We start from the raw sequence: 17435 nt of genomic DNA, 5'->3' as shown, positions 1-17435 counted from the left end.
ACAACATCTTCAATGCACTTCTTTATAAACTCACTTACATAGTCAGCGTATAGGTCGATGTTGTTCTCTGAGGCTGACCGGAACATATTCCAGTCCGCGTGATCAAAACAATCTTGAAGCGTGGATTCCGATTGGTCAGACCAGCGTTGAATGGTTCTAGTCACTGGTACATCCTGTTTGAGTTTCTGCCTTTAAGATTGTAGGAGCAAGATGTCGTCGGGGTCAAATTTGCCGAATGGAGGGCGGGGGAGGGCTTTGTATACATCCCCGAAGTTAGAGTAGCAGTGATCGAGTGTATTACCCCTGCGCGTAATGCAATCAATATGCTGATAGAATTTAGGTAGCCTTGTTCTCAAATGTGCTTTGTATACACGCACACACAAAGTACAATGTGACAGTACTTGTGATTGAGTTACAAAAGTTTCCCTCCTCTAAGTTGGCACTGCCTTGGTGTTTCTGGGTATATTAAAGTCCCTAACAACAGCTGCATTCAGAGAAATACCCCATTTTTTTTACCTTCTTCATCCACTATGCCCACTGTAAGACCAGCTGATAATTTGAGTTAGTCTGACAAGCTGATAATGGAACACTACCAATCGGATAACATCACATGAAAGTGTAGCCAATACATTTGATTAGAGCGATCTCATCAGAAAAAGTGGACAAGCACTAGGTGGGTTGTTAATTATTCTGTCCCACACCAGATGCTGAAGGTGCAGGACGTTTCACACGTTGGTAAAGATACAAGATCGACCATTGTTCTTGTTGATGTCTCATTGACAAAGAGAAAACAAAGTCAATTGGTGCTTCTTACCAGCACTCAGGCTAAGACCCAGATGCAAACACAGGAGGTGGATAGTACGAGTCTCAGAGTTTATTACAGTACAAGGGGCAGGCAAAAGAGTCGTAATCCAAATCAGAGTCAGGCAGGTACAGGACAGGCAGAAAGGGCAGAACTGGGATAAACTAGAGCACAGGAAACACGGGAACATGCTGGTAGGACTTGACGGGACAAGACGAACTGGCAACAGACAAACAGAAGACGCAGATGTAAATACACAGGAGATAATGGGGACAAATGGGAGACACCTGGTGGGGGGTGGAGACAAGCACAAGACAGGTGAAACAGATCAGTCATTAATTTACCTATATGCAATCATCATAACTTCATCATAGCAAACATAGGGTAAGCTGGTCAAAATAAATGTTTGAACCGGGTGTATGACCGATTTCTAGAGAGAAGGACTGTGAAGGTGAAATCTTCAGAGAGTTGGTCATTACTGCATTTCTGGTTTGAGTCGTTAGTGAGGAGGATGCCATGTCTCCTCTTAATAATTTTAGTAGATGACCTCTAAATATGTTAATTGTCTCCGATTGATTGGCTGTTTGCTTATCAGGATATACAGTAACGGACAGTCAACGCTCTGATGAAGGTTCAACATCGTAGACGAAATTCATCAGCAGACATGGCCTAAGACATATAAATGGAGACGTCTTCACATAAAAATGAGGAGCATTGACTAGATGACAGATGTGAGGAGTACCATGCTAAAATGTCACTGACCATGTCTCACAGTCAAGCGCTTAACTTGCGGGGGGACGGGGGTCATGCCCCATCCAATATTTGAGACAGGTCAATTTGACGTCCTCAGTAATATACCATGATTCATTTGATTGACAGGAAATTATTTTCCCACCGTAAAGTGTCAGAAAGCCACTGGCTTTCTGTGTCTTTTACACCACACAGTGGTACTAATTTCCTCCTTTTACGATTGGACACCCCCCCCACCCCCCTCCGCAGCTAATTATGATTTTGGTTTGGCGTGGTCCTCCGAAGCCTTGGTTTGTGGAGGGAAAAGAAATTGAGCAAGGCTAACTTGGAACATTTTAAAATAGTACAGTCAAAAGTAACATGGTAAATTCATAAYCACAAATTATGTTTTTTTTAAATGGAGAAAGTGAGAATGCGCATTTTTCAAAAGAGTGGTAATTGGTAACGGTTATATTGGGCACTTTGGTATTATTATAAACCTTAAAACATCTAGTTTCTAGGCTACAGATTTAGACAAGAGTGGTTTCTATGAACCTCAGGCTGTAGGCTCAAGCGAGCCTGTTTCTCTTCTAGTCAGAGGCAGCCTGCTTGTTTCCCAGACTCTGACCACTGACCAACAGCAGCAACCTATTCTCTATATTTAGGCCAAAATTGTGGGGGGAAAGCACACATCCTGTTTATGCAACCTAATAATCACAATACTTCCTGAACCAATTTTTGTTTTTATTTTCATTTGAGAATCTGCAAAAGCAATTGGTCCACCCTAGCTACTGTACATGTCATGTGACATTGCAGAGCGGTAAGCTGTTTTGTTTTCTCATTTATTATTTCTTTCTTTTTGATTTCAATATGGAACGGAAACCAGGTACTGGTGTTTGTATGTACTATTTCTTGATAAGTAAAAATCGAATTCAGTAAATCTGAATAACTGTGTTATTCGTATACCATATTTTTGTGTAACAATAGTAGCAGTTCATTTATTTGGGGAAGATGAGGGGGGCATGGATAATATAAATACTGAGCTATATTGTATGCTCAAATTTTTTTAAATAATATTATACTGAAGAAAAATATAAAAGCAACATGTAAAGTGTTGGTTCCATGTTTCATGAGCTAAAATAAAATATCCTAGAAATGTCCCATACACACAATAAGCTTATTTCTCAAAAATGTTGGACACAAATGTGTTTACATCCCTGTTAGTGACTTCTCCTTTCCCAAGACAATCCATCCACCTGACAGGTGTGGCATATCAAGAAGCTGATTAAACAGCATGCTCATTACACAGGTGCACCTTGTGCTGGGGGCAGACAATTAAAGGCCACTCTAAAATGTTCAGTTTTGTCACACAACACAATGCCACAGATGTCTCAAATTGGCATGCTGAATGCAAGAATGTCCACCAGAGCTGTTGCCACAGAATGTAATGTTCATTTCTACTCCATAAGCCGCCTCCAATGTCGTTTTAGAGAATTTGTCAGTACGTCCAACCGGCCTCACAACCGTGTAACCACGCCAGCCAAGGACCTCCACATCCAGCATCTTCACCTGCAGGATTATCTGATACCAGCCACCCAGACAGCTGATGAAATTGTGGGTTTGCACAACAGAAGAATTTCTGTCAGAAACCATCTCAGGGAAGCTCATSTGTGTGCTTGTCATCCTCACCAGGGTCTTGACCTGACTGCAGTTCGGCGTCGTAACCGACTTGGTAGACAGCGTGTATGGCGTCGTGTGGGCGAGCGGATTTCTGATGTCAACGTTGTGCCCCATGGTGGCATAAAGTATGGACACCGAACACAAACTTTAAGCATGATTTAAAAAAATATATATTTCACCTTTATTTAACCAGGTAGGCCAGTTGAAAACAAGTTCTCATTTAAAACTGCACCTGGCCAAGATAAAGCAAAGCAGTGCGACAAAAACAACAACAGAGTTACACATGGGATAAACAAACGTACAGTCAAAACACATTAGAAAAATCTATGTACAGTCTGTGCAAATGTGGTAAGGTTAGGGAGGTAAGGCAATAAAAAGGCCATAGTGGTGAAATAATTACAATTTAGCATTAATACTGGAGTGATAGATGATGATGTGCAAGTAGAGATACTGGGGTGCAAAAGAGGGAAAAAAATWAATAACAATATGGGGATGGGTAATTGGGTGTGCTATTTACAGATGGGGTGTATACAGGTGCAGTGATCGGTAAGCTGCTCTGACAGCTGGTGCTTAAAGTTAGTGAGGGAGGTAAGAGTCTCCAGCTTCAGTGATTTTTGCAATTCGTTCCAGTCATTGGCAGCAGAGAACTGGAAGGAAAGGTGGCCAAAGAGGTGTTGGCTTTGGGGATGACCAGTGAAATATACTTCCTGGAGCGCGTGCTACTGGTGGGTGTATCGTGACCAGTGAGCTGAGATAAGGCGGGGCTTTACCTAGCAAAGACTTATAGATGACCTGGAGCCAGTGGGTTTGGCGATAAATATGTAGCGAGGGCCAGCCAACGAGAGCATACAGGTCGCAGTGGTGGGTAGTATATGGGGCTTTGGTGACAAAACAGATGGCACTGTGATAGACTAGATCCAATTTGCTGAGTAGAGTGTTGGAGGCTATTTTGTAAATGACATCGCCGAAGTCAAGGATCGGTAGGATACTCAGTTTTACGAGGGTATGTTTGGCAGCATGAGTGAAGGAGGCTTTGTTGCGAAATAGGAAGCTGATTCTAGATATAATTTTGGATTGGAGATGCTTAATGTAAGTCTGGAAGGAGAGTTTACAGTCTAACCAGACACCTAGGTATTTGTAGTTGTCCACATATTCTAAGTCAGAACCGTCCAGAGAGTGATGCTAGGCGGGCGGGCATATGCGGGCAGCAATCGGTTGAAGAGCATGCATTTAGTTTTACTAGCATTGAAGAGCAGTTGGAGGCCACTGAAAGAGTGTTGTATGGCATTGAGGCTCGTTTGGAGGTTTGTTAGCACAGTGTCCAAGGAAGGGCCAGATGTATACAGAATGGCGTCGTCTGCATAGAGGTGGATCAGAGAATCACCAGCAGCAAGAGCGACATCACTGATATATACAGAGAAAAGAGTAGGCCCGAGAATTGAACCCTGTAGAGACTGTCAGAGGTCCGGACAACAGGCCCTCCGATTTGACACACTGAACTCTATCTGAGAAGTAGTTGGTGAACCAGGTGAGGCAGTCATTTGAGAAACCAAGGCTATTGAGTCTACCGATAAGAATGCAGTGATTGACAGAATCGAAAGCCTTGGCCAGGTCGATGGATACGGCTGCACAGTACTGTCTTTTATCTATGGCGGTTATGCTATCGTTTAGGACCTTGAGCGTGGCTGAGGTGCACCCATGACCAGTTCGGAAACCAGATTGTATAGTGAAGAAGGTACGGTGGGATTCCAAATGGTCGGTAATCTGTTTGTTAACTTGGCTTTCGAAGACTTTAGAAAGGCTGGGCAGGGTGGATATAGGTCTGTAGGTAATAGGGGTGGCAACAGTTTTGGCGGATAATTTTAGAAAGAGAGGGTCCAGATTGTCTAGCCCAGCTGATTTGTACAGATCCAGATTTTGCAACTCTTTCAGAACATCAGATATCTGGATTTGGGTGAAGGAGAAGCAGGGGGGGGCTTGGGCAAGTTGCTGCGGGGGGGTGCAAAACTGTTGGCCGGGGTAGGGGGTAGCCAGGTGGAAAGCATGGCCAGCCGTAGAAAAATGCTTATTGAAATTCTTGATTATCGTAGATTTATCGGTGGTGACAGTATTTCCTAGTCTCAGTGCAGTGGGCAGCTGGGAAGAGGTAATCTTATTCTCCATGGACTTTACAGTGTCCCAAAACTTTTGGGAATTTGTGCTACAGGATGCAAATTTCTGTTTGAAAAAGCTAGCCTTAGCTTTCCTAACTGACTGTGTATATTGGTTCCTGACTTCCCTGAAAAGTTGCATATCGCGAGGGCTATTCGAMGCTAATGCAGGATGCCACAGGATGTTTTTGTGCTGGTCAAGGGCAGTCAAGTCTGGAGTGAACCAAGGGCTATAGCTGTTCTTAGTTCTGCATTTTTTGAATGGGGCATGCTCATTTAAGATGGTGAGTAAAGCGCTTTTAAAGAACAACCAGGCATCATCTACTGATGGTATGAGGTCAATATCCTTCTAGGATACCCGGGCCAGGTCGACTAGAAAGGCCTGCTCGCTGAAGTATTTTAGAGAGCGTTTGACAGTGATGAGGGGTGGTCGTTTGACCGCGGGCCCATTACAGACGCAGGCAATGAGGCAGTGATCGCTGAGATCCTGGTTGAAGACAGCAGAGGTGTATTTAGAGGGCAAGTTGGTCAGGATGTGAGGGTGCCCATATTTACGGATTTAGGGTTGTACCTGGTAGGTTCCTTGATCATTTGTGTGAGATTGAGGGCATCTAGCTTAGATTGTAGGATGGCCGGGGTGCTAAACATATCCCAGTTTAGGTCACCTAACAGTACGAACTCTGAAGATAGATGGGGGGCAATAAATTCACATATAGTGTCCAGGGCACAGCTGGGGGCTGAGGTGGGTCTATGACAAGCGGCAACAGTGAGAGACTTATTTCTGTAAAGGTGGATTTTTAAAAGTAGAAGCTCGAATGATAGTGCACTGCCTCATGTCGCAAGGATCTGTACACAATTGCTGGAAGCTGAAAATGTCCCAGTTATTCCATGGCCTGTATGCTCACCAGACATGTCACCCATTGAGCACGTTTGGGATGCACTGGATCGATGTGTACGACAGCGTGTTCCAGTTCCCTCCAATATCCAGGAACTTGACACAGCCATTGAGGAGGAGTGGGACAAGATTCCACAGGCCACAATCAACAGCCTGATAAACTCTACGTGAAGAAGATGTGTCGCGCTGCATGAGGAAAATGGGGTCACACCAGATACTGACTGTTTTTCTGATCCACGTCCTTACCTTTCTTTTTGAGGTATCTGTGACCAACAGAGGCATATCTGTATTCCCAGTCATGTGAAATCCATAGATTAGAGCCTAATTTATTTATTTCAATCTACTGATTCAGTAAAGTCTTTGAAATTGTTGCATGTTGCGTTTATATTTTTGTTCAGTGTATTTTATACTTATACAATTGCCCAGAGAACGAGATTTTGTTGAACAAGTCATTAACATCTCAAAATGATTGCCTCCCCTGTTTTCAATACTCCAGCCCCCTCCACTTGCGAGGATAACAAAACTGTGCCATTTATAAAAGGTTTTATGAGTTGGGAGAAAGCATTGCTAGGGATCTTGACCATTCCGCCAAAGATAATTGATATCCTTCGTCTGCGCTTATGACCTGCCCTCTTTAATTCAAACCACGCATTTTCAATGGGGTTCCAGTCCGGAGACAGATGGCTATTGCAAAATATTGATTATGTGGTCAATTAACCATTTCTTTGTGGATTTTGACCCTGTATCCAACACAATGTTATGCCCACAGCTCACAGCTGTTAACCAGTGAACCCTATTTCTCTCACTTTTCTTTTCTTTCTCATTGTTTCTGTAGTGAGGATTCACCCACGTTAGATAATTATTTTGTAACTTATCTGCATAATTCGTTTGGATGATTACGAAGTTTCTCTCACCTGTTTGTGAAGATGTAGTTGACCTCAGGCAAATGTTACATTATGACAGTCAGGTAATGCACAGTGCCAGTCAAAAGTTTGGACACACCTACTCATTCAAGAGTTTTTCTTTATTTTTACTGTTTTCTACATTGTAGAATAACAGTGAAACCATCAAAACTATGAAATAACACATATGGAATCATGTAGTAACCAAAAAAGTGTTCAAATTAGCCACCCTTTTCTGGAAAACCTGAGAATTTTGTAAATATGACTATTACATTATGACCATGATTATATATCTTACCTGCTTGTTCATGAAGATATAGATAACGGGGTTGATGAACGTGCTGGTTTTGGCCAAGACCGACGGCACGATGCTGGCCTCAGGGGTGACCAGGCTGGGGCGTCCGAAGGTGGCCAGCAAGGCCATGACCCCGTAGGGCACCCAGCACATCAGGTACACTAGCACCATAGCGACTACCATGACAAGAACACGGTGCTCCCTCTTCCTGCTCATAGCTGTGTTGATGCCGCTAACCTGGGGAGGCAATAAGCAGGGAAGTAGAGAAGACGCAGGGAAGGAGATTAGAGGAAGGAATGTGCAGTCGATGAAAGAGACTAGAGGAAAAGGGGTAACAGAAGAAGAGAAAGACAACGAGCGAGAGAGAGCAACGTCTGGAATGTCACTCTTGCTCATCAGACACAGGGAATGCACTGACAGTGGAATCAGAGAAACAAAGCGAAAGGAATGAGATCGAGCGGCCCACCATCGACCACTTTTCCCAGACATGCATGTTCTGACAGAGTGCATTGTCTATTTAGGTACTGGTGTGCGACAGGAATCCMAATTTCTTAAAAATGTTCCCCAAATGGCATCTCCATTGGGAGGCACACTGAGACATCAGGGCTAAATGTCACCTATCTTGTCGTGGCCATAAACACACACACACACACACAAAGCCCGCTGGGCCTCTTGCTCTGCACAAACATGAGCTGTTTATATTTGACTATCTGCACTGTTTCCCCGATGACCGTCCATCATCCCCTGTCACTCAAGTTGCCACGGAGACAGACCGGCAGGAATCCGGTTTCAAAAGGCTGCAGTGCTGACATGATTTAGGGGATAGGAGTGTTTTCACCCATCCAAACAAAAAACATTACTAAAACAACTTTCGGGTTTCAGCCATTAATCACTATTCTCATGGCAGCTAATCATGGTAGCGAGATTCACTCTCAGTCCAACCTGGTCTCAGAGCATTTCGTATTATTCTGTACTGAAATCCGTGAAGCTACATATAGTATATGTTATGTTTGGTATGGTTACATAAGACAGATGGTTACTTAAGGCAAAAATGAATGGAGGGTTGTGTGTTCGAATATCATCAGGAACAACTTTAGAATTTTAGCATAACTTTCCACTACTTACTACTTTTTAGTATGTTAGCCAACCCTTCCCCTGACCGTGATCTTCACCTTTTTAGCTAACCCTTTAACCTAACTCCTAAACCTAATCCCTAAGCCCCAGTCTAGCTAACGTTAGCAAGCTAGGTAACGTTAGGCACCTAGCTAGAATTCATAACATATCATACGTTTTGAAATGTCATAACATATTGCATGTTTTGCAAATTCGTAACATATAATACGAATTGTAATTCATAACATACACTACATGATCAAAAGTATGTGGCCACCTGCTCGTCGAACATCGTCCAAAATTGTCTAGAATGTCATTGTATGCTGTAGCGTTTAAGATTTCCCTTCACTGGAACAGGGGCCTAGCCCAAACCATGAAAAACAGCCCCAGACCATTATTCCTCCTCCACCAAACTTTACAGTTGGCACTATGCATTGGGGGCAGGTGGCGTTCTCCAGGCATCCGCCAAACCCAGATTCGTTCGTCTTACTGCCAGATGGTGAAGCGTGATCACTCCAGAGGACGCGTTTCCACTGCTTCAGAGTCCAATGGCGGCGAGCTTTACACCACCCCAGCCGACGCATGGCATTGCGCATGGTGATCTTAGGCTTGTGTGCGGCTGCTTGGCCATGGAAACCCATTTCATGAAGCTCCCAACTAATATGTATTGTGCTGACGTTGCTTCCAGAGGCAGTTTGGAACTCGGTAGTGAGTGTTGCAACTGAGGACAGACGATTTTTATGCACTATTGGCGGTACCATTCTGTGTGCTTGTGTGGCCTACCGCTTTGCGGCTGGGTCGTTGATGCTCCTAGACGTTTRCACTTCARAATAACAGCACTTACAGTTGACCGRGGGAGCTCTAACAGGGCAGAAACTTGACAAACTGACTTGTTGGAAAGGTGGCATCCTATGATGGTGCCACGTTGAAATTCACTGACCTCTTCATTAAGGCCATTCTACTGCCAATGTTCTCTATGGAGATTGCATGGCTGTGTGCTTGATATTATAAACCTGTCAGCAACGGGTATGGCTGAAATAGCAGAATCCACTCATTTGAATGGGTTTCCGCATACTTTTGTATATATAGTGTATCATACGCCACTCGGGGGTCTCCCGAGTGGCGCAGTGGTCTAAGGCACTGTATCTCAGTGCTAGAGGCATCACTATAGACATCCTGGTTCGACCGGCCGTGATTGAGAGTCCTATAGAGCGGTGCACAATTGGCCCAGCGTCGTCTGGGTTTGGCCGGTGTAGGCCGTCATTGTAAATAAGAATTTGACTGACTTGCCTTATAAAGGTTACATTTAAAAATTAAACATAAATACGAAATGGGTTATGGTCATCCACAAATTAATAAATACCATACGAAAAGTAACATATCTTACTAAAGGAAGTGTCTCGGATTTACATACAGAATAATACGTAATGCTCTGAGACCAYGTTGCTCAGTCAATCAGTTGATCAGTCTCTCTAAAGACAACACTGTGATGATTTGATAAATGTTGGAGGCCTCTTCCAGCTCCCCATTGTATTATGGGTTATGCGTGTGGGAGAAGTAGGCACTAGCGAGCAGGGGAGTACTATCACATTTCAAAGTATTTTTTTATATAAATTGTTCCTAAACATGACCATAATTATTCTGTTTGCAGTGGGAATTTCCAGTAATTTGGCCCATCGGTTAAAGTAATGACTGCTTGGGACTATTCATTCTGTTGTTGACCCTTCTGCATTATAAGCAATATTTTTCAGCTTTGTCTAGGGCAGAGACCGATTTCGCCAAAAGGCTAAGAGCTAACTGCCTTAAAAACCTGTTTGGGAAGTGGGCAGCATTTTCACGTTCGGATGAAAAGCTTGCGCCAGAGTAAACTGCCTGCTACTCAGGCCCAGAAGCTAAGATATGCATATTATTAGTAGATTTGGATAGAAAACACTCTGAAGTTTCGAAAACTGTTTGAATGATGTCTGTGAGTATAACAGAACTCATATGGCAGGCGAAAACTCATATGGCAGAGAAAAATCCAACCAGGAAGTGGGAAATCTGAGGTTTGTAGTTTTTCAAGTGAATGCCTATCCAATATACAGTGTAAATGGGGTCATATTGCACTTCCTAAGGCTTCCACTAGATGTCAACAGTCTTTAGAACATTGTTTCAGGCTTCTACTGTGAAGGGGGAGCGAAAAATAGCTGTTTGAACCAGGGGTCTGGCAGAATGACATTAGTTTAGTCACGCACGCTGCCGTGAGCACGAGCTCCGTTCCTTTTCATTTCTAAAGACAAAGGAATTGTCCGGTTGGAATATTATTAAAGATTTATGATAAAAACATCCTAAAGATTGATTATATACATCATTTGACATGTTTCTACGGACTGTAATGGAACTTTTTGACTTTGTCTGGACCTAGTGGCTGCGCCTTGTGCATTTTGGATTACTGGACAAAACGCGCAAACAAAAAGGAGGTATTTGGACATAAAGATGAACTTTATCAAACAAAACGAACATTTGTTCGGACAGGATGGCTAGATTAATCAGAAGTTAAGTTTTAATTTGGTGTATTGCACTTGTGAATGTATGAAACTTAAATATTTTAAAAATACATATCTTTGAATTTCGCGCTCTGCCATTTTAGCGGATGTTGTCGAGCAGAACCCTAGCCTTGCTCATAGCATCTTTGCGCTTCCCTAAAAAAGCTAACTATTCACTCTCCATGCACAACACAAGGCCTAAAGGGCCACTGTGCCCACTGTTTTGTCCNCTCATAGCATCTTTGCGCTTCCCTAAAAAAGCTAACTATTCACTCTCCATGCACAACACAAGGCCTAAAGGGCCACTGTGCCCACTGTTTTGTCCCGATGCTACTTAGTTAATCGATTATCATCACTGATTGAACAGCAGACTCCACTACTTTTCAAGACAGAAGTTATGGACCATTGTATTTAAAGCATGTGAGAAAAAGGTCAGGGTTAGAGAGGTAATGCCAAATTGACATTGGACATAAGGCTTCTGTCCATATTTTTTAAGATCCTTTTTTTAATGCGGGGCTTCGGCTGTTTGATACGCTCTCTATTTTGGCTCCAATAGGGCTTTGATCCAGGAGATAACGTTTTTCCTTTCTGTCTCCATTACCTTTTCACTGAGTCAGCACTGAGCAAAGGACAATTAATGGMTTCAATCTAAAGACTGATTGGGTAAATCAAGACTGCTCAGTGACTTGGAAAGACAGAAATACGGAKGATACAAAGGTAGACAAAATGTCCTTCAAGGATCAGTACCCAATAAGAGGTGTTGTCTCACTTTATCTGTCTGTCTGTCTCCATATCATCTACTGCTCTGAAAAAAAAGAATCTGTGGCAACGATGCAGGATTCGTTAGGTAAAGTTACCAATGGTCAGCAATTCCATTATTCCACAAAACTAAAGGGTGAAATGTTAGTGAAAATGTGGGAACTAGTTCTCTTACTAAAGTTTGTACCTTTAAAGGTAGACTCAGCGAGATGACGTTGCATCGAACAGGCTTTGAAGCCACCGGMCGACATATTGGCACTCCCCAGTAGGAGCAGTCCTCCATAGGAATGAATGGAATTCTACAGTATGTCAATTTAAAAGTTTCAAGAACAAAATTACATGTATTTAAGTATTTTGTTGTTGTTGTAGTAACATTAGTAATCTCAAAAAATTATACTTGAAGAAAATGTTTTTATATATACAGTATGTATATAGTTTAGCTCACATAATATAATTTAAAAGTATACATTACTCTGTCTATAATAGAATTTAAACGTGGCAAAAACATGAATGTAGACATTAATAAATGCATTATCTTTTGAATTCCCTCGGCAGGCACTGAAGTCATTTTATGTTGTGCAGTGCAATTAAAAAATGTATACAAATCTATGCCAACAGATTGTGGTGTTAACTTTAYTCCAGATGCAGTGCCTGTGTGTGCTGTGTATGTGCGTGCCAAGTATAGAGGGTCCTTTTCACTCTGGCTGAGACTGAAAAGTCACTAAAGTAGAATAAATAGTATGTGCCAAACGAGTGTCCCTTCCTGGGAACAAAAACCTCTGAAAGATGTCTTCTGTGTCACATTGACACAGGATTTCCATGTCTGTGGTGGACCCTCAGCAGGTCTGAATGTGATTGCGGTCTTATGTTTGACCTCCATTGCCCTCACAAGCTAAACACAAAACAGTGTTTATGAGGACTTGATGTAAAAAAATAAATAATAATAAATAAATTGGCAAGGGGAAACATGGGGACACCATCTCACAAATGCACTTCTTTAAGTGTTGAATTGTATGTAACTGTGGGCTGCCAATGCCCAGTACTGTAAGAGCCTACCAACACACACAGATCAGCTCGACAGAATGCGCAACACTAAGCTATCAGAGTTTCTTACAGGCGCCATTACTTAAAAGTCAATAATTAGAGCTATAGGCTACATTGCTGTCAAATGTGTGACACTACTGCAATGAGCGTAACCAAGTCGCAACTTCTCCAGGTGCGCAATATTTTATGTGTGGGAAAGTTTCACACACACACGCTATAGTGAGAGAGCAGGTAGGGGGCGAAAAAGCAGYCTGTGTCATTTTCATAGTATTGACATCACCTTTACCGTAGCCTATCACACAATGACCGTGTGTAATACAAACTAATGATAACAGAGTGAACGTTTGCCTACTTCTTTTAGTAGGCTACACACGGTATTGGTCCTACTACTGCAACATACAAAATGTAAAAAGACATGTAGGCCTATCTGAAATGCAGCCATATACACAACAACTAACTTTGCACACAAGAAAGCGCGCGATGTTGAAGTAAAGCCCCACGAAGACTGGTAGCCCAAGATGTGCTCATTAAAACATCACACACCGTAACATGATTCAGAACCGTGGACAGAAAGCTACGCCAGTCAGCGGATGAAAGGATAACGTGAGCTGCCAATTTCAGCAGTGGACAGCCAGGACAACAGGAGCATTGCACCAGGGCTCACCTCAGAGCACAACCAATGAGGCTACATGGGTCATTGTCCCTATACCCATCAAATAACGCAAAGCMTTATATCTATCAATAGCAATRTGACCCACAAGRAATGACATTAAGAATCACAGATAAATSTAAAWGCTGCKTTTAAGTAAAAAGCAAAGGTCTAAACTTACTGAGGGAAAGCGTTGTAAAAATGACGCTGGAGAAGAAGGCCAACGTTTTACGTGTCTTTGCAACTTATTTTTGTTACATATTTTGTACATAATGTCTCTTCTGACCAAAAATAACTTTCTGCTCTTTAATTACTTGTTACTTTTATTTCTTATTCTTATCCATATTTTTTAAAACTGCATTGTTGGTTAGGGGCTCGTAYGTAAGCATTTCACTGTAAGGTCTACTACACCTGTTGTATTCAGCGCATGTGACTAATACAATTTGATTTGATTTGTAGCTTACCATTTAGAAGAGTTGCAGCCTCCTCGGTGCTGTGTTCAACCTCATGAGAAGTTTCTGATTCCATTCCCCTTCCTGGTGAAATTTACCTGTCAGGTCCCTCTCAAATGCCAGCTGGACAAGCTGGGCTTTTCGTTGACGTAACATGCTCTGTGTTCAGAGTCTGCGTTCACTGAATACATTCTTCAGGGTGGAGAACACATTTTTGCACATTGCTGTAGATGCCCAAAATGTTTTTACCATGTTTCAGTGCGAACAGCACGGTCGGCATTGCTGACAAAGACCTGCCGTATCTTTGTCGAACAAACACTGAGTGGGGTCCATTTGTTGTTGCTGGCTGTGGTTGCGATTTCACTTTGCAAGAACGTGCAAGCCACAATAAACTCTGCTTCCACTGGTTCAGTTTTGGTTCGATGTAATAGGTTGTCAGGTGCATGTGGCTGTGGTAACGGAGGTGCAGGTGCTTGTTGTGACGTTACCCTCGTGCTGCTGGTGCTTTTCTCGATCTTGTTGGTCAGCAGGGCGCGWGGGGGATGGGCGGCTAWTACWTTTGCTGCTCGGCTCCTCGGCCTCGGTGGTCGGGCCTGCATGCTGGTCGGTGAMCTTGGCATCKCTATCGACATGGTGCCTAGCCATTTTCAGATATTCATGCTGATCAAAGCGTAGTCAACTAGCTATAARTATTCAGCGCGCTGCTACCAAAACTTAATGAAGCTAGTAGCTACTAGCTATAACTCACTGTAGCTATCTGCAAATGTGAACGACTTTGAGAGAAAATGCCCTGGGAGCCAATGAGCTTCCTAAACAACGTAATGAAGGCGGTACCTTGTGACATTGCATGGCTAGCATCCTAATCCGAATGAATTTTGGGGATTTTAATTACTAAATATTACATCATTACTTTCCCCCTCCCTCACCCCTCTTCAGATCAAGAGTTAACAGGCTCTGTCCCGGTCTATGCAACTGGAAGGCCCGGCCTGGCAGGTAATTCATATACCATTTGTTATGTTTATGGGGAAACAAAACTGGAGGGGGGAGGTCTGGGGGGTCCATGCCCGGCTTTGCCACCCTGTGAAGCTGGTAACGTAATGTGTCTGGCTAACCATTTACACTATAGTGCTGTAAACATAACATGGCGGGTTGTTAAGGATGTTAAATTGAAATGGCATTCATACATCAAATAACGTGACGTCAGTGAAAGGCGAGGGAGAATCCCCTGTATAAAATGTTTTGCCTGAAATATATTGTACATTAGCAAAGTGAAATGTACCCATCTCCTTTGAGGCGCCATTGGCTCTACAGGGCACAGGATAACTCAAGGTGGCATGTTTACACTACACCCAGGCGACGGCCTTACAACATGGCCAATGATCAATCTTGGAGTCTATCCTGCCCCCCCTTGGAGTGTCTCCTTAAAGCGAGCCAACAACTCTGCGAGAAGACACTTTCTTCTCAGACAGAGCACCGGCACCAGGACATATATTAGAGCACGTTAATGTGCTTAATTAATCCACATAATCCGTTAATTTAAAGTAGTAGACAACCTAAATGGATTAACCYACTGCAACCGACTCTGGCCCGGTCAGTGAACATCACCTATTGCTGGAAGTGCGGGAGCGGCTGGGAGAGCAAGAAATGTGTGYCCTTTCATGACCATTTGATGTCCAATCTATGTCCAGTGCGTGTCCCATCAGCGGAGAATTGGGGTGATAAATGGCACGTGTTCTACGACTCCCACCTTCTCCATCTTGCAGAATGAGGTGATTAGCATCGGTGGCTTGCCAGCCTTGGAACAGGTGAGCCTCTGTATCACCTGGGCAGTGAAGCGAAAGCAAAATGACCCTGTACTGTTTGCAGAGGAAAGACAAACAGGCCTCTTCCACCTTTAGGGATGTGGTTGCATGCCCCGCTAAACAACACAATCCTGCCACCCGCACCACCACACGGCTTTCCTCAGAGACTCTTAGAAAGCATCTGCCAAACAAATTAGTTCTGGATGGGGACATTTCCAGAAAGTATCATCTATGCCTTAAACTCTTGGGAGAGATGAGCAAGAATGGAATGGTTTGCGAAAGATGAAATCATCTTTCTGAGTGAAGACTGAATTTCCTATCTCCTATTGCTTTTTTTATTTCCAGTTGCGTCCAACTTAATCCTGAGAACAAAACTGCACTGGTACATCTCAGCGGCTTTTGAATCAAGGCGAGGCCCAAAACAGAGGCAAGACCTCAATCAAGTGTTACAGCGATGTCTGTTCCCACCGCAGGATAGGTTTTCTTCCCTAAAATTCTATATAATGAGGAAGAATCTGTGGACGTTTCGCAAGGGAATCGCAAGGGAATCAATCGGGCCATCTTGAAGTTCAAAATGATTAACACTCAACTTTATATGTTCATTAATTATATGTGACGACATCAGCTCGATTACAGAGTCAACGGTCACACTTCTGGAAAACTACAGAGTAAAYTCCAAACCTGAAAGATAGATTGGTGTTACTTATTGAGCAAAACACAGAGGCAAATGTCAGAATAGTAAATCGATACATGAACTCTGACATGAATGATTGTGTGCAGCTATCATTAAGGAAAATACATTTCTGAGAATAAAGGAAGTAGTGCCTTGTAGCGTTCACTTGGATAAGTATTTTGGCGATTTCTTCTCAGCAGGGTTTGACAGCTGCAGCTGTGTATGATAACAAAGTAAAGTCGATATCTCCCACTAGGACATAAATGCCTCAGAAAGCTACATCCTCACCAATCAGATCGAACATTATTCTCCTCATCTTCTCTCCATACCCCAGGGAAAAGCTAAAAGTCTGAGAAACAATTAATTCCACTAATGCCGAGTGTCATACAAAAATACATCTTCATAACTCAAAATGTATTTACCCAAAGTGTCTTTCTACAGTATGTTGTGAAGTATTAGAGGCGACGGGGGGGGGCACTCTTTAAGCTTATCACATATATAAGACTTTACCCACACCTCCCAAAAAACTAATAAACACACACACGCACATTCACACACTTTGGTATTCCAAATCAAACAGCCACACTCACTTATACAAATGTGCTATCTTAATCCTGCAACAACAGGAACTGTGAATTATTGTGTGAATTATAATGAATGGACATTTTMGTAGAGGTCGATCATTTCATTGGTAGGATAAATCAAGTCTGACATTTTAAAGTGGAAAATATAAAAACTTTAGAAGCCTTTTTAAACCTTGAATACACYACAATCTGCATTTCCTGCTGAGCAGGAAACAGAGTGATCAAATTAAGATAGTACATTTGTATGCCCATACACACCAGAGACACACACATACCCCACAAAGACACACACACAGCACTTTTGACTGCCTGTTTCGCTTCAGCATTCCAATTCCTGAATCCACAAGGACTTCCTGCCAGTTCTGCTCGAGCCGTTAAATG

At 42.9% G+C, this 17435-nt stretch overlaps 1 protein-coding gene across 1 annotated transcript in view; it reads right to left on the bottom strand.

The window, feature by feature from the left end:
- Positions 1-17435, bottom strand: part of LOC111956939 (pinopsin-like) — an 83961-nt gene that overhangs the window by 11718 nt on the left and 54808 nt on the right. Inside the window, exon 3 of the mRNA XM_070436768.1 lies at positions 7457-7690. Within this exon, the coding sequence (XP_070292869.1) occupies positions 7457-7690 (234 nt within the window). The remainder of the gene's footprint in view (positions 1-7456; positions 7691-17435) is intronic.

The sequence above is a fragment of the Salvelinus sp. IW2-2015 genome, linkage group LG32 (genome assembly GCF_002910315.2).
Source record: "Salvelinus sp. IW2-2015 linkage group LG32, ASM291031v2, whole genome shotgun sequence".
NCBI lineage: Eukaryota > Metazoa > Chordata > Actinopteri > Salmoniformes > Salmonidae > Salvelinus > Salvelinus sp. IW2-2015.
This window is presented reverse-complemented; position numbering and strand designations above follow the sequence as displayed.